General features: G+C 44.2%; 2 protein-coding genes across 2 annotated transcripts in view; both read right to left on the bottom strand.

Moving 5' to 3' along the window:
• WNT5A (Wnt family member 5A) overlaps window positions 1-22341 on the bottom strand; it is a 216498-nt gene that overhangs the window by 41546 nt on the left and 152611 nt on the right. The window lies entirely within an intron of this gene.
• Window positions 72-22341, bottom strand: part of ERC2 (ELKS/RAB6-interacting/CAST family member 2) — a 913064-nt gene continuing 890794 nt past the window's right edge. The window contains exon 18 of the mRNA XM_057705261.1: window positions 72-2990. Within this exon, the coding sequence (XP_057561244.1) occupies window positions 2712-2990 (279 nt within the window). The 3' untranslated portion in view covers window positions 72-2711. The remainder of the gene's footprint in view (window positions 2991-22341) is intronic.

Raw genomic sequence — 22341 nt, 5'->3', positions numbered from 1 at the left:
ATTTATTCGAGATGGAATGAACTCGCTTCAGAAAGAAACAAAGTTTATTTGATGAATATAAATAAGGCGATCAGCACAAAGTACTTCTCACACACGTGATAACAAATTTATGAACTGTACATACCTTGTATGTTGTAGGTCTACTAGACACGCGATTACAATGACTGGCTACTACATGCCCACTGGTAGTTTTCTGAGGGTTCCTTAGTTTTATTTATTTATTTTTTCATATCAAAGTCCATAATCACATGGTCAATATCACAACCCACATGCCACTCACTTGGAGAAATATTACAAGAAGCACTATCAAACGAGGGTCTCTGGGAATTAGATACACTGACCCCTGGCAGCATTCAAACGCCACTCGACACGAAAACATCTCAGATAGAGCTTATGTCAACACATTTGAGGTCTCGTCATAAACACTGTTTAAAAAGTAAATGGAAACCCACTTTCAAATGAAAGTTGACACGCTGTTAACGTGCATACTGGATACACAAAAAGCATTAAATACAAAATCGAGACTGTACATTGAAATCAAACGGGGTATAAAGTACAAGCCTGCTTTTGCACAAAGCAATAAGACCAACTTCTAAATGTTAGCCTCAACTTTTTCTTTTTCAAACTTCTTTATGATTAAGGGAGAAACCTGCTAAAGTCTGCGCAAAGGAAATGTCTTACCGACAACACAGTGTTTGTTGTAAACACAAACTATTTTTAATATGTAAAAAGGGAATTTTTTTTTGGTAACCCCCTAGCATCAGAGAATATTACATGATATATAATAAAAAGATGCTATGTTAGACAGAATTCAAATTTTAAGGGACTAAACGATAATGCCCCTGTAAAAGTAAAATTGGTAACACTTTAAACCAACAAGACTGGGGCAAAAATGAGCTTCCCAAACAATAGCTGTAACAAAATTGGCACATACTTGGAAATAGCTAACTATACACGGTTGGTTGCTTTTTCTGTTTCTAGGACCCTAAATTCCCTAGTGGATTTCCTATTTCCTACTTCAAGTATTCAGCAGCAGAGTTCAGATCAGGACCTGGCTTAGGAGGCAGTGAGGCCGCCTATTTGAGGACACCCACAAGGTTCATGGGGAGGAGATGCAGGCCTGGGTTTTCAGAGTGACATTGTGTCAAAATGTGCTAAATACGTTTGCAAAGGACACTGCTCATTTCTCCAGTCAAGACTTAGATCCCTTTGATAGTTAAAGGACAAACTTTTTAAACATGAATGTATTTGGATTGCTTATGCAACACAAAAGCTTTACACAGTTCGCAATACTTATGACAAGAACAAAGCCAGAAGCAAGAAACCTGCTCGAATATACTACTCCTAACGCACCAAGGATGAACAGTGCAACCCAGACACAATTTTGTCTTCTCCGATAGATACATAAGGTGTCTGACTTGTCAATATCTCTATGGCTCACGCTAGAGGTCCAGAGTTAATTGCACCAACATTTTAAAAAGTAATAATGACTAAATTCAATGCAAGACTTCAGGAACATCTGCATAGAATCCTTCCCACAGCAGCAAAGAAAGAGAACTATATTTATTAAGGCCACTCATGCTTAAATTCACTGTTTGTCCTTTAAAAATGCAGATTTCCATCCCCCACTTGCATACACGTGGAAGTGTTTCTTCCAATGACAAGAAAATGGATCAATACAAGGGTTGCACATGTTTGCCAGACTTGGTCATGAGTTTTATGAAGTTGTAACAACTTTAATTTCTTTTTCATCTTCAGAGGAAGCAGGAGGAGTTTAATTCTCCTTAGTACCATGTCACTGTATGTAAAAAGACCTCAAAATTTGGTCTCTTTCCCTGGCATGTGCTTTAAATAATGACTCTGTACCACAAACATGTTGTGTAGAGCTATATATACAGATACACAGCTTTTGTGATTATTCCTCATTCATCAATGTTTTCACGTTTGATGCTGAAAATGTTTTGATATCTATGTTGGAGACATTTTTTAAAAAATGAGAAATGACCCTCTGTTTACAGAAGATCTAAGCTTACACTGTTTGCACAGCATTTGGATCTTGGATGCGAATGAGTCCCAGCTTCTTCATGGAGACCTGCACGTACGGGAATGGTAAGAGTCTGAGGCTCAGCCACATCCCAGCTGTGGGGGGTGTGTGAAACACATGGAATAGAAATACGCAGGTGCCTCAGGCTCTGGCCACTCCCCAGTACAAAAACAGGGTAGATAAAACTATGAATGATCAATTTAGATGTGCCATGCACTGTCAGAGACACACACCATGTTCTCATAAGGCGATTTCTTGGCAAGTATTAGTGGTTTAAAAAGTTGATTTCATTTCCAACCTGGCCCAGAAGTTAACTACTGGTTCCACCATCAAAATGTGGTTCTTCAAACAGCACATTAAAGAAATAGAGGAGGGTAAAGGCTCACCATTTTTGGTGTTTTGGTTTCTTTGTCAAACACTCCATGCATCTTGGTATACAAACACTGCCAACACCACTCACTCACAGAATGTACACTTTTTTGATAACCTAATGCATTAGGGAGGACCACTTAGACTCAACCAGCAGAAAAACGGAGATGAAGCTAGTTGTCCAACAGAAGCTGAATCCACAGTTAAAATCCCATGGAATTCACATTCATCCAGTGATGTTTAAGTAACATAAGTAAAATGTTATCAAATAATGACCTTCAGAAGAGATGAACACATTTTAAATGCCTGAATCCCGACCAAAAAATGGAGGACCTGCCATTTTCCCCTCCTCTGCGTTCTCCTCTCCAACATGTCTGAGTCCATGAGAAAGGACATGAGATGATGAAGAAAACACCAAGTCGAACAGAATCGTGCTCAGTAATGAAAGTGAAAACTCCTCTTCAGTCCTGATGGGCGTTCCCAGGTGGTGATGGACAGTGACGTGAGCTGCACTGCAATAGATTATCAGAATATTGCTGCAGAGCTGCATTTCCCCTTTAGTCAGCCCTTCTGACAGCTGCAACAAGAAAGCACATAGTTTAGCACGGAGAGGAACTGGCAGTGATATCGGAGATAATCCTGGCAGACACTCCCCACCCCCCACCCCTGCACCCACCCTCCACCACTGTCTTTGATCCAGGTTGATTGGGATTGGGGAGGGCGGTGATATGCAGGAAGCGTAGAGCGATGAAGTGAACAGAAAGTTAAATTATGTCCTGCGAACACACCTGAGAAGAGGCCTCTTTCAAAATATTTCACATACAGGTACAGATGTCTCTTGATATGCAAAAAGAAATTGAAAGGAAATAAACCAAAATGTTGCAGTGATTATTTCTATGTGATCAGATTGTGTCAATTTTTCCCTCTCCACAGTTTTCTACAATGAATATGGTTTTTAAATTATTTTTAAGCTTGACTTATTAGAGAGTTAAAGATGGTCAAGACACCAGAAAACTTAACATTCACTTACAAACCATCTAAGAGCAACAATTTAAAAGAATACTGGAAATCTCACTCCTCGATATATACCTGGAAGAGTGGAAAACAGGGATGCAAACAGACTACTTGTACACAAATGCTCACAGCGGCATTACTGACGATAACCAAAAGGTAGAAACAACTCCCAAGTGACCGGCAACAGACAAATGGAGAAACAAAAGGTGGTATATACACACAACAGAATATTATTCAGCCCTAAAAAGAAATGAATTTCTGATGCATGCTATAACATGGATGACCCTTGAAGACATCACGTTAAGTGAAATAAACCAGTCCCCAAAGAACAAACACTGTATGATTCCACTTACATGAAACTTTTAGAATAGACAAATTCAAAGATGCAGAAAACAAATTTGAGGTTACAGGGGCTCAAGGGGAGGGGGGGTGATGAAGAGTTATCTTTTAATAGGTACAGAGTTTCTGTGTGCAGTAATGAATAAGTTCTGGAAATGGATAGCAGTGTTGGTTGTACAATGCCATGTATGTATTTAATACCACTGAATTGTACACTTAAGTTGGTTAAAATGGTAAATTTTTAATGTATATTTTACCACAATAAAAGCATAACTTAAAAAAGAATATTGATATCTCCTTAAGCAGAGCAGAATGAAATAAAGTTGGCTGGCATCCCCACATTCCATGGCGTGTGTGTATGTGTTTAGCCCTAAAGATAAATGCAACAGTCATCCATTTGCATATTTCACGCCCTGGGGAAAAGGTATCCAGAAGCATCACAAGTTTTGTCACTGTCCCCATAAGGGTCCCTGGGTGTGGAATACAATCGCAGCCTGGGAAGAAACAGTAAAATGGGTGAGAAGAGAGGACCATCCCACAGTGAGCCTTCAAGTGATGATTTTCTTCCCTACGGATGGTGGATGTTGTGTGCCTGCGCCATTATCATTCACATGTGGCCTCTGCACACTTTGGGAGTTTCCGGGCACACAGCAATAGTGCAGCTATCTGGGGAATACGGCGGGGAGGGGAAAGATCAAACACACACACTCACACACATGTGAGCCATTTTTTATACATAGCCTGGCTGTCTGATTTGGTGGTTGATACACAGCATTTCTCGAGTCACACTGACTAATGAGCCAACCAAAGATCCCGATGTCTGCACAGGTAGGCAGTTATTTCGAGCCCTCATTAAGCAGTGCAAATGAAATATGTGGCTTGGATGAACTCTGCTAATTCATACTCTGAGGAGTTTGGTGTAACCCTTCTGGTTAAGAAACTTGAATCGAGGCAAAAAAATGACTTTTGCAGAGCCAGAATGCTAGGGAGTTCCTAGAGCAGATCATATTACTCATTCTGGCACATAAAATCTCTGCAAACTTTGTATGAAAATTGTAAGTCAGAGCACGCTTTCTGCTTCATGAGCTGTGCATAGCTCTAATTCTTTTGTGCATTAAGCATTTCTTAATCATCCTTTTAAGGGGCTGACCAATATATTAAAAGGCCACATGATTAAAAGGTAAAGAGAAACCCAAAGTAGTACTAAAATGCACCGGTCGTATTTTACAGATAGGGAAATGAGTGAAAAATAATTACAGTGAATGTCCGATGTCCTTGATGTTTTTCCAAGATAAAGTAGCAAAGAACAATCATTTATTCAGTTGAGAGAAAGATTTCCAGCTGGGTAACAGGTCACAAGGCAGAATATAGTGCCTCACGACCACAACGCACTGCTTTGGGGTAAGGTTTATCCTGTGGAAAAGAGAACTCTCAAAAAGTGTCGCCACTCCTTCCATCAGACAGTCCATTCACCAGGGGGCCTAAATGGATTTGAGGGAATAAAACTCAGATGACACTGCCAGCAGTTGCAAATGCAAATAATCCCTTGTTGAGGGGCAAATAAGCATATACTTAAAAAAAATTTTTTTTTAAAGGAACCCTGGCTTCCATCAAGGAGGCAATCTGGGCAGCCACCCACCGTGAGATAATCTCTGGCAGGTCCTCTCTCCCCTGGATGGTCACAGCAGCCCCAGCCCATCCCCATGCGTCCTCTCTTCCAGCACCCACTCTGCATTCTCACCAGTGCAGCCAACAGTGCTATTTCAACAACAACACCCACTTCATCTTGCACTCCCTGTTTACAGCTTTCATTTACAAGCCCATCGCCATCAGGGTGGAGGACAGACTCCTGGCCATGCTGGCCCCTCTCTCTCTCCAGCTCCCCGCTTCATATTCCCCCTACGCTGAACTTGCTTCTGCAGCCCTGAAGCTTGCTATCCTCCTTATTGCACAGACTTGTTTTTCTGTCTGACATGCATTCACACTATCCCTTAACCTGACCAACTCCTACTTATTCTTCAGTCTCAGTTTAGATCTCACTTTTTCCCTGGAGGTCTTTGCTGACTCTCCTGAATGTGGGATGTGGCACAGGAAGTCTCACACATACTGCACTGTCCCCTTTCATGACTTGCCTAGATGTTTACTGTACAATATGGTAGCCACTGAACACGTGTCTAATCAGCACTTGAAATGTAGCTAGTCCAACTTAGATGTGCTGTAAGTGTAAAATGTGCAATGGATTTTAAAGATTTAGTATGAATTTAGGTTTTTTCCTATTGATTTCATGTTAAAAATGATATTTTAGATAAATTGGATAAAATTAAATATATTATTATAATTAATTTCAGCTGTTTCTTACCATTCTTTTCAATGTGGCTACTAGAAAACTCAAATCTACAGATGTGGCCTGCAATATATTTCTACTGAACAACATCTGTCTAGGCTACAAGCTCTATGAGGGCAGGAGTTAGGCCAATCTTGCTCACCTATCATCCCCAGTGCCATGCACAGTTCATGGAACACGTTGATTCACCCTACTTAGAGTAGGCAGAACCCTCCTCAAAGACTTCCTGCTGTAGTCCCTGGCACAGGGACTGTGGACATCTCACACCATGATTATGTTACTTTATAGATATAATTAAGGTTACTAATCAGTTGGCTTTAAATTAATCAAAAGAGAGAATGAGTGGGCCTAGTTTAATCATGGGAGCCCTTTAATAGCAGACTCTTGTTGGTAGCAGAATAGAAAGTCAGCGAAATTTGAGACACAAGGGGGATTTGCTGTGCTGAGATGGAGGGAACCACAGGGCAAGGACCTGCCAGTATCCTGTAGGATCCAAGAGTAGCCTGCGACTAACAGCCAATAAGGAAATAGGGACCTCAGTCCTACAACCACAAGAATCTAAATCCTGCCACAACCTGAATGAGCCCAGAGATGGGTGCTCCCCCAGAGCCTCTAGGTTAAATCCAGCGTGGCCCACACCTTGACTTTGGCCTTATAAGACTAAGAAGAGAACCCAGTGGAGCCTGACTGGTCTTCTGACCTACAGAACTGTGAGATAATAAATGGATGATGTTTTAAGCCACTAAGTTTGTAGTAATTTGTTATGTAGCAAAGAAAACTAATATAGCTCCTTTCTTTTTTAATTAATTAATTAATTAATTAATTAATTAACTTGGCTGTGTTGGGTCTTAGTTGCAGTGCACAGGCTCAGTAGTTGTGGTGCAGGGGTTTAGTTGCCCCGTGGCATGTGGGATCTTAGTTCTCTGACCAGGGATCGAACTTGCATCCCTGAATTAGAAGGCAGATTCTTAACCACTGGACCACCAAGGAAGTCCCTAACAGGCAGTGTGCTTGGTACTGGGGATATAATAGTAAAATTCACAGACAAAATCTATGCCCTCTTGGAGCCAGTATTTTCAAGAGTAAAACAGACAACAAATAGATAAATAAATAAGAGAATGAGGATTTTAAAAATTTGTGCCTGGAAGGAAATTAATAGGGAACTGTGACAGGCATGCTTAAGACTGATTGAGTACATGACAATTTTGATGTATTTTTTAATATGGAAAGATGTCCATACTTTTTCAGTGAAAAAAGCAGATGACAATTCCATACAAACAGTTCAATCCCATTTTTGCATCAACATGAACACAAACACTTGCCAATGCATATGCCAGAATATTGTTAATAATTATCTCTGGGCGGTGTTTTAAAATTTTCTTCTTTTGAATTTTTTTTTTTTTGGCTGCACTTTTTGGATTTTTTTTTAAACCAGAGAATGTGTAACTAGTATCATAGCAGAATAGAAAGCTATTTTCATTGTGAAAAAATCAGTACTAGATGGGATCAATGCTCTTGACTTGGTTTTTTTGAAGGGAATCTGGCAGTTGGTGTGCAGGGCTTGGGGGATGGGGGTGGTGCAGGCGAGCTGAGTGTAGCAGTAAGATTCTGCCCCAGGACAAGCACCCCCAGGAGAGCAGGCTATAAACGTGTGGTGTCTCACAAATATTCCATCAGACTGTTTTTCTTTGGAATAAAGACACCTGCCGGATTATGGCTTTCTTCTCCTGCCCTTTCAGTAGTGATTTGCAGAAACAGGCTGGGAGAAAGGGGTCTTTGGTAAACACGGAGGGGTTAAAGGGGAAACTGTTTAATAACAGTAGTAAAACGCAGGCTATTTTTGACATCTGGGTTAATATCCATTACGCTCCATGTGCTTTCCAAATGTGTGCAGTGTGCCCCCAGGTACAAAAACAGACACCCATTCACAGCAGATTTGGATGCCTCTGACATTGCACATGGTGCCCACATAAAAGTGAGCCCCTGATAAGCTAATTAACAACAGTCTGAAGAGAAGAGCTCTTCATTCTGGGGGCAGCGGGCATCCTGCAGAACAACTCCACGAAGCGACTCCGCTCACAGGAAAACCCAATAGAGTGGTTTCTTCTCACAAAAAAAAAAAAAATCTATAACTACATCTGCATTATTACTTAACATCTTTTAAAATGGGGTGGAATGGGTTTCTCATTTTCCTCATGAAGATTTATTTATTATTGTTGTGATCAAAGTGGCAACAAATTATGTTAAATCATTTAATTTTCTTGATAGGAGCAACCACCTTGAAGCCGTAATTCAAAAATATGAGTGGAGAGCAGCATGTTACCTTGCAGAGTGGCCTCCTACAGCTCCACAGGGCAATAAAATGTAACACTTCAGAGCCCAAAGGGCTAAGGCTGGGGTTGGGGGTGGGCCCAGCAAGGCCTCAGCTCGGAATTGCAAACTGCTGCTGGGATGGTAGAGCCTACTAGGTGGGAGGCGCCCTGAGAGTCTCCGGATTTCATCTTCACCTTTGGTTTCTGTGCCCTGGGGTGCAACTCACCCACAAGGTTTTAGATGAAGGGATTTTGATGGATTCAGATGTGTACAGCAAAATGGCAACATATACTGCTGTGCTTCCTGAGGATTTATTTTTGCCATTATTATTGTGGTCAGAATTATTCGTAGCTAACATTTTGTGCATGCTGTCTGCCACTCTGTCTGCCACTGTGGGTGCTCTGGGCTTTTGAGTGAATTATCTCCAAGCTTGACAGCCCTACTATACTGACCTGGTTGATAGCGTCTTAGCAGATGAGGCAACTGAAGCTTAAGGGAAATGAATGCTCTAGGTCAAATTCCCACCTTCCTGGGGCTTGATTTGAAACTACATCTTGATTCCAGAGCACATTTTCTTTACATATCATAAGGTCAGGACTTCCTAAATCTTGGCCTTTTGTGTTCTTTTGTCCCAATTTTTGTAACCTATGACACCTGCCACAGTGAATTCATATTTTTCTTTAAAAATCTTTTCTGAAAACAAATTTCCTTTTAAAGAAAGATTTATTGGGACTTCCCTGCTGGTCCAATGGTAAAGGATCTGCCTTCCCATGCAGGGGATGCGGGTTCAATCCCTGGTCCCTGATCAGGGAACTAAGATCCCACACGCGGTGGGGCAACTAAGCCCAAGCACCACGACTACTGAGCTTACGTGCCTCAACTAGAGAGCCTGCATGCCTCAAACTACAGAGCCCATGTGCCCTGGAGCCTGCACACCACAACTAGAGAGAAGGCTGCATGCTGCAACAAAGAGCCTGCGTGCTGCAACAAAAGAGCCCACATGCCTCAACAGAGATCCTGCATACAGCAACTAAGACCTGACACAGCCAAAAAATAAATAAGTAATAAATAAATCTTTTTTTTTTAAAAAGAAAGATTTATTGTAATACCATAGTGGAGTCAGTATTTGTCCAATATACCTCATAATAACTGCATGGCTATTAAAATGAAAGTGCTTGCCCATAAAACACCTAAAACTATCTTCTGCACATGCAACACCCTGCCTGCCCCTAGCCCTGTCTTGGAGACCATTCCCACTGCCCTGGGAGGCTTTCTCCAGAGCAGGTCCTGGCTTGTGTCGGCCAGCTTGAGCATGTGCCACACTCGGGCCACCAGCTACCCCCAACACCGCCTCAGATGACACTTTAGGCTCAGCTACCATGACCCTCTGTTTTCTTCTAAATGGGTTGATGGCAGCAGAAGTAAAAGTCAGAAATCGGCCACTCTACATTAGCGTTATGTACTCTACATAATTTTTAAACAATTGGTTGGGCAGAAATTGCTTTTAGTTGCATTTTTTTCCCCTTAAAATAATGCCTTCTTTAACCCGAGAGACTGCCTACAAGCTAAAGGCCTCTGTCACTCTACAATTCCTAGACCTTGGTTCTATGAACATTTGGGGCTGGATAATTCTTTGTTGTAAGGACTGCCCTGTGCATTGTAGGATGCTTAGCAGCATCCCTGGCTGCTGTTCATTAGAAGCCAGTAGCATCCCTCCCTCTCCCAATCATGACAATAAAAATGTTTCCAAATATTGCCAAATTCCCCTGCAGTGGGGGGCAAAATTGCCTCCATTTACAACCACTGGTCTAATCAACTGTTCTCGTATTTAACTGGTTGACTGTATAAGATAAGCATTGTAAAATATGTAAGATAATTACACATTATATTTTGGTAAGATATATATATGCATACATGCATCTACCAACCCATAAAAGATACGAACAATTTTGCGAAATAAAGATCTATTTCTAAGCTGCCATCACATTATTTCAGACATGGCTGCATAGATTTAAAAGTCTTGTGGAAATAGGTACAAGCTAAGTCATAAAAATAATGAAAATGTACAACTTATCTGACATAAAATAGAAATGCCACAATCCTGAGATAGCAAGGACACTTGCTGAGCTAAGTGAAAAGGTAAAATCTAGTTTAAATTTATAGCATTCCTTCAGTGTCCCTCTAGGAGTTTGGCATTTTGCCAGGGTTCCTTGTTAAAAATTTGTTAAACGTGTTTGGCATTAATGCAAACACAAAGTGGTCATTTGTTACAAATTCTATTGGAATGCATTCATTTAAGGCAATGAAGTAGTTACTAGAAAAGAAAAAAAAAGTTCATTAAGTACATTTTAAAAATACAATGATGTATGCAGTGTGTAGCTGCGGCGCCCTGGTGGCTGTATAAATCGCTGACAGAATAACCACACATTGTGTTTAGTTTGAAATTGGAATCTTTTAAACATAACTGATAGAACAAAAACTGGTTTTGTTTGTTGTCAAAACCCATGTTAGTCTTTCTTTTCTGAACTAGTTAAAATAACCAAAAGTTTGGCATACAATTTCTAACATCTCACATCAGTGAAACATATAGGTTCAAACCACGCTTTGGGAATCTTTTCGGGGTGCTGGCTGTGACATCGGAGACGAAGACTGACTCAACAAACAGAATGCCCGCCTCTGGAGAGGGGAGAAAACGCCCCTGTCATCTTGAGAACCCCACTCGGGGAGGGTCAGTACCTCTGTGTCCTCACAGTTGTCTGAGGTTATTAGGTTACCTGTACAGGGAAAACCATCAGCTTTCATCATGGAGACAATGGAATCCTATGAGCAAATATCCTAAGCCTTGTGTATAGAACGTCTACCTTCCTGTCCCACCCTGCACTGGTCACACAAAGGAATTATTGCTGAGTAATGGTGACTCCTTATCTCCTTCGAGAAACGGTTCTGAAGCTCAGCTTTTGAGGAAAGAGGCTATTTGACATTATATGACATTTGGCCCTGCCGCACAGCTTGCTGTGGATGTGTGCATGGAATATGCCATCTCTTCAGTGAGCCCCTAGATGCTCACCAAAAGCCGATCCTAAAAGTGAATAGAAAACTCATGTTTCACAAGAATATTCAGAAAGTATTCACTGATTTCTTCCTCCCTCCCTCCCTCTCTCACTCTCATGTACTTACTGCCATGAGAATGTCTGGATGGTACAATCCCAGTAGTCCAGGGAGCCTCAATCCCAAATCCCCATGGTCCCCAAACCTCTCTCTAGGTTGGCCTCTTTTGCTGACTAAGTTTGGTAAAAGTTGCCCCTGAAGGGGATAGATCCAGGGTCTTGAAATATTCCGTAAACTTAGCCAAAACCTGGCAGCCCGCGTGTGGGGAAGTTTGTCCTTCGCTTCACAAATACCAAAAAGAACCAAGAAGCAAAACGTCTAAGAACAGGGAGAAAATACTTATCTCAGGAGCGACCAGAATGCATGACACAAAAGGTAAGAAGCACAGCGAGTATTACAGAGCACATCTTGGTTTTATACCATTTGGTGGGCCCTCATTTAGAAAACGATTGGCAGATAGTTGACTGTTTCAAACTTGACAAAACTATATGGCCACGAGAACACATTGTTAAGGCTCTCCTGGAGCCTGGGAAAAGGGCTGTGTACTTGAGGGGCCAGAAGCTTACGCCCCGTTAGCTTCATGATAAATCTCTTCTGCTTGCAATCAAAGTTTCTTTTTGAGATTGCATTTTCAAATTCTAATGAGAATAAAGTAAAACATGTTTTCAAATCCCTTACTGACAAGGATTCAGCTTTAGGATGGTCTTGGGAAAGCTCATCAGAGCAAGAGGGAGGTTCAGGAATGAGACAGCCCTCCCAGAGAAAGGAGCCGACAAGGCATTTTGGAGAATTTGAAACACGAAGGAACCATTTGATATCTCAAGTTTGCCGACCAGAAGTGGCTCGGATGACAAGTGTTTACAACAGGATCTTCATAGAGCCAATAATGGCAATTAGTCCCCAGGATTTGAAGGCGCCCTTCCCGCCTCGCCTGGCTGAGGTGGAATGCCATTTACTCTCGGGGCTGGCGACTAATTAGGGGTCTCTTTTGAAGATCAAGGTTTTGCGATCCCTGTTTCTTAATAACAAGGTTGGCCTGTCGGCCACCTGGGTCCAGGCGAGACCTCCCTTTCCCCCCTCCCCAAACAGCAGGCACCGCCTGAGGCCAGGAGCAAGTGTGGGCAGGAAAACAGAGATCCAGCCGGGGCGAGCAATTTAACCTCTTCACCACCGTGGTTCTGCAACCCAGTGCTCCGTCCAGCTGCCAGGAAACAGAGACAATTGACCTCCTTTCTCAGGAAGGGCTGAAGGCCTGAGTGTGTTGCAAAGTAACCATGATTAAGGTGTAAACACTGTGCAGCCAGCTTTCATATGGGAAGGGGGCAGGAAGACTCCACTTATCCAGAGGAGTGGTGAATCAAGAGGCTCTTGGCATCTGCTTCAGCTTGGGCTAGTTCCAGAAGGAATTTTCGAAGTGACCGCTAAAGAAGGCTGGAGGCAGAGGGAGAGGACAGTCAAGTGCACCTTCTGGAGCCCTAATCTAATGTCATCTGACCTGAGAGAAAGGTGCCTCCATCTGCTGACCTCTTATTGGGGCTCCCATGGCCTTGCTGGATGAGGCTGGGCGAGCTGCTGTGCTCTTTAAGACAAGGCAGTGGGGAGAGAAGCCGAAACATCAGGAAAAGTAAGCTGCAAAGAATTAAGCTTGTAACAAGTTGGGAAAAGCACACATAGCAGAAGAGCTTGGTCCTTTGGCCGTTGCCCCACTCTGGCCTGGGCTGGTTATGGTCACTAAGCCTATGAGCCATCCAACGTGGCAACAGCCAATGCAGCAAGGTCAGTGTGGTTTTGTTTAATTTCTGAATGCCGGTTGCATGCCGGCAATGATGGCCGCTGAAGGCCAGCAACCCCACTGCCATAAACACAGTCAGCACCGTCAGTGATTCTGAAAATCATTTTAAAAGCTATTTATTTTTGGCAGATAGGGCCTGAGTGGAGTTTGCATTTGATTAACTGTACTTTAATTTCAACTTGCCTCAAACTTTTTTGTGTTTTCTAAGCAACACCAAATCAGAATTTCCTGCAACAAAAGGAACTAGCCACCTTGGGGGAGGGGGAGACTTCTTTGGTAGGTGGAGAGGGAAACATGTAAACACAAGCCAGCAACCAGCTTACTGAAGTCAGGCCTCTCAGAGATATTCAGGGTCTCTGAGCCCCTGCAAATCAAAGAATAGGTAAAAAGCTAACTCCTTTTGGTCCGTGGAGTTGAAAGCAAAATGGGTCATTAAATGAGTCACAAAGGCAAATTCAGTTTGGATTTTATATTGTCTTTAAGCTATGTTTATGAAAAGCACGAGAATCCTTCCTTCCTTCCTTTCCTCCTCCCCTCCCTCCCTGCTCTCCTTCCCTCTCTCCCTCACAATTGTGAATGCATCTACGAAGAACCTCGCTAAGTACTGGGGACATATGGCTGAATGAGACAGACACTAGCTCTGATTTCATGGAATGCACATCTACTGAGCCTGTCATACATTACATTCAACAAATAATTAAACTGAACATGTGATTAATTAATTAAAATTGTAGTAAATACCAAGGAGGAAGAATGACCTGTCAACAGTGACTGAGCACAGCACTTTTGATCTAGGGTGTCCAATCCTTACCCTCTGAAGAAGTTGCTATGAGTAACTCATACTGCTCCAGAAAGAGGCACAGAGAGGTAAAGACACACACTCAAAGTCACATAGCTAGGAAGCGGTGGGGCCATGTGGCAATGATACACACTAGAACATCAAATCCCCAATTTATAGGAAAAAACTGGGCCCCTGACTTGATCTGCCAAGAGAATTGCAAAGACTTTCCAAGGAAGTAATGTCTATGTTGGAGCACATATGCCAACTGGAAGAGAATGGCTTCTTCCAAGGCAACTTCTTCCTGTTCCTCTTCTTCCTCTTCCTCTCTCCTGTTCCTCTCTTCCCCCTTCTCCTCCTTCTTCCCCGTCCCTCTTTTGCTCTGTGCTAATTGAAAAGTAAGGCTGTGGATTTCTATGTATTCCTAGGGTTTTTGTCCAGACTCTCGGTCCTTTTAAATGGATTTCTAGTCAGTGCTTTTTGTCTGTCAACACAAGCTCACCTACAGCCTCCTTCAAAAGCCTCCACTTCAGAGTATCAAGGCATGTGCAGCTTCCTTCCCCTCCAAGAGTGTGCATTATGGCCTTCCAGCTTCATGGTATTTGGGATGATTAATCACTTTTAAATATGAAAAAAATTAACATGTCTGAAGCATTCTTCTCCACTGTCAAATGTTTTGCTTTAACATAGATCCAGAATGTCTCCCTTTCCCAGCAATTCCAAAGCAATACATTTTCTGTTGGAAATTCAACTGTAGAAATCCCATGCAGAAGCCCAAGCAATATATCTTAACATCTTAATTTCATTTAGGAGGAATGCAGTGATTGATCATTTATCATTGTGAGATTGAGTGAACTATCTGGAGGATTCCAATCTATTGCTTCTATGCAACTGATGGGATATTCACATGTCTTCTGGCTGCATGAGGGCTTTGGGGTCCAAGTTGTCTCTGAAGAAGTGGGATGCTAAAAAGATTACTGAGGGAGGGTCTGCCTTTACCAGCAAAGTATGACTCCAACGCTTGAATTGTTCCAAATCAGAGCCTCCCCCAGTGATAGCCAGGATGTCTGCTGTCTAGTTACTCCCCCTTCTCTGTCCCCACACATGGAATCTTGCCTTGCTGCCCTTATCCTCTCATAGGTAACCTTAAGAGGCCTGGGGAAACCTTGACATGAAATCCATTGACACTGGTGGACTTGACTTCTCATCCATGAGATTTCTATTTAACCTAAAGTTGCTTTGTCAAAAAGGAATTTTTGCCACAGTATAAACAAAATGGCACCTTCCTAGGCCATCTGGACCAAGCCATTGGCCTCACAGCTACCATTTTGGTTTCCATGCAAGACATCATTAAAATCTCTTCATGTTAGTACTGTTGCTTGGTCAGCAGGAGAGCAGGAGAACTGCCCAGAATGCTAGAGAACAAGATTCTTGGGAGTGTCTACAGTACCACTGATCTTCTGGTAGATGTGTGGGTGAAAGCAGGCAACAAAAATATGGTCCTCAAGTCCAAGTACATGTCTATAATGACAGATCCAAACTGAGTACCTACTATGTGTTTTACACAGCGTAGGTTTTAAGAAATACTCACAGAACAAGATGCCTCCAAAAACATAATCCTTCTCTGCAAACATGCACATGTGTAGTTTGCTCAGGAAACTCATTGCCCAGTGGAGCACCTTACAAAGAAACAATGACACTCCTGGGCTTCCTGGTGGTGCAGTGGTTAAGAATCTGCCTGCCAATGCAGGGGACATGGGTTTGATCCCTGCTCTGGGAAGATCCCACATGCCTTGGAGCAACTAAGCCAGTGTGCTCTACAGCCCATGAGCCATAATTACTGAGACCACGCACTGCAACTACTGAAGCCCGAGTGCCTAGAGCCCATGCTCCACAACAAGAGAAGCCATCATAATGAGAAGCTAGCACACCATAACGAAGATTAGTCCCCGCTCACCACAACTAGAGAAAGCCTGCATGCAGCAATGAAGACCCAACGCAGTCAATAAATAATAAATAAAAGGAAGGAAGGAAGGAAGGAAGGAAGGGAGGGAGGGAGGGAGGGAGGGAGGGAGGGAGGGAGGGAGGGAGGGAGGGAGAGAGGGAGAGAGAGAGAGAGAGAGAGAGAGAGAGAGAGAGAGAGAGAGAGAGAGAGAGAGAGAGAGAGAAAGAGAGAAAGAAAGAAAGAAAGAAAGAAAGAAAGAAAGAAAGAAAGAAAGAAAGAAAGAAAGAAAGAAAGAAAGAAAGAAAGAAAGAAAGAAAAGAAAGGATGACATTCCTTCCAAAGAATGAAAAGCTTGGGACAAGCAGAGGTTACTTCGGAGGCAATCTAAGGCCAGTCACATATGCACAGTGTTAAAAAGCAGACGTGCTCTCTAGTTTGAATTTACATTTAAATTCTATGTCAAAGTCTAGGTCTGCACAGAGCACAAGGACAGCGGCTGCAGCCCTAGGTCTTCCATCTCCAGCTCCTGCTCAGGGATATAAGTGAACTCTGTCATGGGCACTGGGACTGACGGGTTCCCAGTGTAACTGAAAGACAGTTAACAATGAGCCCCTCAAGCGGGCCCATTCTCCCATCTCTTATGAGGCTTCTGGCTATCGCAAATATTTCCAGCTTAGATGTGGAGGTTCCCTGAGAGGGAATTCCTGCACTGCTTTTGTCACTGGTCACTTTGAATATTAAAGAGGGGAAAATGCATTTTCATAATACATGAACTTGCTGGAAGTTTCCCTATTAAATCCCAAGGTTCTGGCAGGTGGGGGCTGGGTTTAACTCTTCCAAGACAAACCAGGCATCCAGGATCGAGGGCCAGGAAATGCCTTAGGGATGAACTGGGTCAGAGATCAAGGAGCTAGGACAGGACAATGTGGACACCTGAGGCATGACACCAGTTAGTTCTGGGTCCCTTGGAGTCACTTCCAAAGCCCAATATGGCGGGACTCCAGGTCTTCCAGCAGTCCCCAGGGGACCCAAGGATACACCAGAGGCCTCGACTTTGCTACAGAAAAACTTCCTTAGGCTCCAACTCCATACAATGTTGCAAAACCCTTGCAAGAGCAGGGGGGAATTCCTGATAGGCAGTGCCTATCTATGAATACAGATTCCAACTGCAGGAGGTGGCCCATTCAGGACTTTTTCAGGGCATTTCCTTCTGCCTGGAGTACTTTCCCCATTGCCGTTTACCTGGCTGCCTTCTGTTTAGGTGTCAGCTTAAATGCCACTTCTTCAGGGGGGCCTTCCCTGACTGTTGTTGGTGGTCAGATCTCCCTGCCCAGCTCTCCCTTAGCTCTCCCTCCTCTCAACATGCCCCTGCTTCAGAACAATTTGGAGTCATGCATTTGTGTCAGCATTTGATTAATGTCTGATTGCAGCCTCAGCTACCTTCAGGAGGACAGACTGCAGATGTCTTTCTCATTGCAGTATTTCATACATGCCTACCACATAGTGGGTGCCCAATAAATATTTCAGTGGATTAAAGGGAGAAGCGAATCCACTGGTGATAACAAACATTTATCAAATGCTTAGTACATGCCAGGAAGTGTCCTAAATGCTTTACAGCCGCGATTTTCTACTTTGGCACTATTGACATTTTGATCGGATAATTCTTTGCTGTGGGGTTGTCCTGTGCTCTGCACGATGTTCAGCAACATCCCTGTCCTGTACCCACTAGATGCTAGTAGCACGCCTCCCCTTCCCAAGTCATGACAATCAAAATGTCTCCAGACACTGCCAAAGCCTCCTGGGAGGGATACCCTACCCTCTATCCGCTGTTGAGAACCACTGATGTACACATATCAACCCACTTAATCTCTACAATCACCCCATGAACTGGGCACTATTAGTCTCCTCCTGTTAGAGTTAAGAAAACAGAGGCCCAGAGAGGTTACGTAACTTTCCTAAAGTCACACCACCAGCAGGAAGCGGAAATAGGACATGGGAAATTCAGTTGCTCAACCTGAAGAGGTGTTGGAATGAGAAAGGGCTGGCCTCAGGTCATACAGTAAGAGGTAGCTACTTGGGGACTGGGACCTGGCCTTTCCTACTTTTGCCCAGTGATCTTCCTGGCTGTGGCCCTGGGCTGCCTTTTCAGACTGTCCCAAAACAGGACCCTTCATTGGGGCTGGGCTTCTTGAAGGACTCCTCATATGTTGGAAGTAGCTGCATATCTTCTGTTCACTGACTGCTTCTCTTTTCCGAGTCAGTGGCCAGTGATGCCCAGACCCTCTGGAGAAAGGGTGTCAGGAACCAGCAAGGTGTGGTCAAGGGCACCTCACTCCTAGGCATGTGGGATGTGATAGGGAAATGCGGACTCAGATCCAGGTCTGCCTGCATTTCAGCATGATGGGGGTGCAAGCCCTAGTCTGTGGTGCAGCCATGCCGAATAGCAGTCCAAGCTCGGGCACTATCTACCTTTCTGCCTGCTCAAGCGACTCCATTCCTGGACCCTCAGCCTCTCATCGAAGGGTGCGTGGGAAGGATGAGACTGTCCACCTCAGAGGGTTACCTTGAGACAGGACCTAATAGAAGCTCTGCACACATGAACTGTCTATCACTTTTCCCTCTTTCTACTTTGACTGATCTCTGGTAAATCACTTAACCTCTCTGAGCCTCAGTTTTTTCATCTACAAAGCAAAGATAATAATTCTATCCTCTCCAGGTAGCTGCGAAGATAAAACAAAATGAGTTTGCTGCTAAAGCCCCTAGATCAGCGCCTGACATGTCATAGGTGTTAATTACCAGCAGCTCTTGTCACCTTCCCCCCGTACAGTACAGAGAGGTGGGTATGAGGACCAGCTTGATCCAGAGTGTGGAAAGTACTAGCCAGGGGTGTTTGTGCCTGGGTTATTCATAGGCTGGACTAGGGCCTGGTCACTTCATGAAAGGAAGTATGCAGAGCAAAGAGGCAGCACATCGGAGGGGCCTGGAAGGAACAGTGGCAGAGGGAACCCAAAGCTTCCCTGGAACTGCAAATTCCATGCCTCCAACCTGGAGCACCTCCGGCAGCCAGCCACACTGGCAGCCTCCCCCTTTCTCCTTGGGCTCTTCCTGTTGGCACAGCCCACCCACTTTATAAAGCTTCAGTAGAGTTTTTTCATGGCTCCAGCTGTTAGATAAACTTTCAGGGATATTTCTGTGGCAGGTACAAACCTGGACAGGAAGCCTCGGGAAGAAATCCTAAATTAATTATATGTCAACATTTAAGCCACAAGAAGGAGCAGTTGTCATAAATTTTGGGGAGGTTAGAATCCAATTTTAGTGGTAAATGTGAGTGAGCTCACTGACTCACTTGTGAACTAGTGCCAACAAAATGATATATTTTACATTCTTTCACAGCTTGTTTTGGCTAAACACAATAAAAAAAGGGGGGGGGGATTATAGTTTTTATTCTTCAGCGGGCTGATATGTTCAATCATGCAAAAGAGCTATGCCACACGTATGCCAAAGCAGAAGAAAGTAGCTCAGTTTAGCCACTTTTTCAGTTGTCTTCCACATCTGTTGAGAAAGGAAATGGGGCTGAAAACTCAAAAGAAGGCCACAGGCGCTACGGTCACCTTCGGCGTGGCCCGACGCTGGACATTCCCAACAAGAGATCAAGACTCCCCCAGGAAATGCCCTCACGGTTTATCATCAGTTCTGACCAAACCCTGGTATAATAATGATCTCCAAAACATCAGTTCCCTGAGTGCTTGGCACAGGTTAAATTTGGTGTCAGGTAGTCACTGGTAGAAGGGTGAAAAAGTCTCCTTTAATTTACACAAAATTAGGAATGTGGCTGGGCTACTATTATTATTTTTGCTTTCTGCTTTCCTTCTTACTCATTCCTTCAATTTGGTTATTCAATTCAGGAAGCATTTATTTTTCCTGGCCATGAGCTAGGACTAGGGGTTCAATGGAGAGTAAGACACAGACCCTGGTATTAAAGTGTGGCAGCTAAGTCGGAGGCATAGCTGGGTATAGAGACAATTGCAATACAGTCTGATGTGTGAACATATGGAGATGGGTGGGGAGGGAGCCCAGGAGGCACATGATACAGGGTCAGGGAAGGTCAGCAAAGACCCCACATAGGAGATGACTTCCAGGTTGAGACATGAGAAGTAAGAAGTGGGAGTTACCAGAGGAAGAGGGCAGACCTTTCTGACTAGCGGCTCAGTGTATGTAAGGGCAGGGCCTGAAATAGAGCCAGACCAAGGCCTGCTCAGAGGACTGCAAGCACCAAGGACAGTCAAACACAGAATGTAAAGGAGGAAGCAGTGGTTACAGACATTGAGGAAAGCCAGGCCAGGCCACACAGGAGATTGGATGCTTCCCTGGGGGCAGTGGGACACCATGGAAAGGGAGTGATCTGGCCAGATGTGTGATTTAGGAGGATCCCTTCAGGCAACATGGAGGCTGGATGGAGGCAGCTGGGGAGGCTGTGGGGAGGTACGTATCCCTTCTTAAGGGAAAAACAACCCCATGACTGGATGTGTGGGTTGAACTGTGTCCCCTAAAAGATGTTTAAGTCCTAATCCCTGGTACCTGTGAATGTGAGTCTATTGGGAAATAGGGTCTTTGCAGGTGTAATCAAATTAAGATGAGGGTATACTGGATGAGGGTGGGCCAATGACTGGTTTCCTTAGAAGAAGAGGGAGCTTTGGACACAGAGACACAGAGAATACACACGAGGAGAACAGCATGTGACATGGAGGCGGAGGCTGGAGTGATGTAGCTGTAAGTCAGGGAGCATGAGGGTTACCAGCAACCACCAGAAACTAGGAAGAGCCTCCAAAGAGAGCGTGGCCCTGCCGACACCATGATTTTGGACTTCTAGACTCTAGAACCTTGAGAGAATAAATTTGTTGTTTTAAACCACCAAGTCGATGGCACTTTGTCAGAGCAGCTCTAGCAAACTAACACAGGAGTCATGGTGGAGTCTTGCTGTTCTGCTCCCGACAACATCAAAACTCCAAGCTGCCTGTGGGCTGAGACAGCAGGGGCCCATATGAGAGAGGGTCATCTGAAATCCAAGAAGCGTCTACCCTTGACTCTGGCTCCCTCTGACCTGCTCGGTGGCCTGCGATGGGCCTCTCCCAAGGGTGGCCATCCGTGAGAGAGTTAGCACCAAAAGTCAATATTTGTCCACAGGCAACAGTTGTGTTTGCGCTACGAAAGCCCCAACAGGTTTTTACAGAGATTTCAATCCGTGTGGTCTTCAGGCCATGAAGTAACGCTGTCCTGAAGAAACCCCTGAAGATGAGCCAGGAGGGGTGAAAGTCCCGAACAGTACGCTCTGGCAGGAAGGAAGCGTGAGGGGACCGGTCCCAGGGCCAGGGTCTTCGGGGGGCTCAGCAGACAACTGCTGTGCTTGTGCTGCTGGCAGGCTGCACTTCCTCATGTGGCTTCTCGGAGCCTCCCGAGCCCTCCCGCTGCGCTGATCAGCTGTTCCCAGCTGGAAGCGCTAATGTCATCCGCTTCCCAGCGTCGCCAGCTGACACAGCTGATGGGACTGCTGGCCATCAGGAGCGCACATGTCCCCACACCTCGTGTGGGAGGAGACGCCTTGCCACCCTGGTTTTGGCTGGGCGGGGGTCGGGGCTCAGGAAGCACCTGCAGGGCCGCTCCGTGCCAAGTGCTGTGCCTGGCACTAGGGGGTTCTTAATAAATGAGTAAGTAAGTAAATGAAGACCATGGGCTTTTTAATCCAATGGACTGTAAATTCAGTCCTGGCCTTGCCTATGGTTAGCTGTGCAACCCTGGGCTTCAACTGCCTCATCTGTGAGATGGAGATCCTGAAAATATAGAAGTGTTGAGAGGATTAAATGAAATTATAAGTGCTTAGCAGAGTAGCTGACAGTAATAAGGGCTCAATAAATATTAACCATCACCATTATCATTATTTTTCTCCATGCAGTCATGGGCCAGTATAGCAGAAGTGTTAATATTGGCCGGTTCCAGACTTGGAGGGGGGAGTGGAGGAAGGGAAGAGAGAGTAGAGAAACCCTCATAAGAACGCAGTTTGCAAACTCCTTCTATTGCCTTGCTCATTACTGGCTGTCATGACAACCCTGTGACATAGGTTAAGGGTTGTCATCTCTACTCCTGATAAGAGAGTCTGAAGTTCACAGCAGTTAACTAACTAGGGCAAATGCTTTCTAGTGATAAGTGGCAGAACAAAACCCAAACCCAGTTTTCCCTTCACATTAGGTCAGAGCCCAGAGGCACTGGATGACACCTCCCTGAATAAATGAATGAATGA

The sequence above is a fragment of the Hippopotamus amphibius genome, chromosome 13 (assembly GCF_030028045.1).
Source record: "Hippopotamus amphibius kiboko isolate mHipAmp2 chromosome 13, mHipAmp2.hap2, whole genome shotgun sequence".
Lineage (NCBI taxonomy): Eukaryota > Metazoa > Chordata > Mammalia > Artiodactyla > Hippopotamidae > Hippopotamus > Hippopotamus amphibius.
Note: the sequence above shows the minus strand (reverse complement) of the source record. Positions and strands in the feature narration are given on the sequence as shown.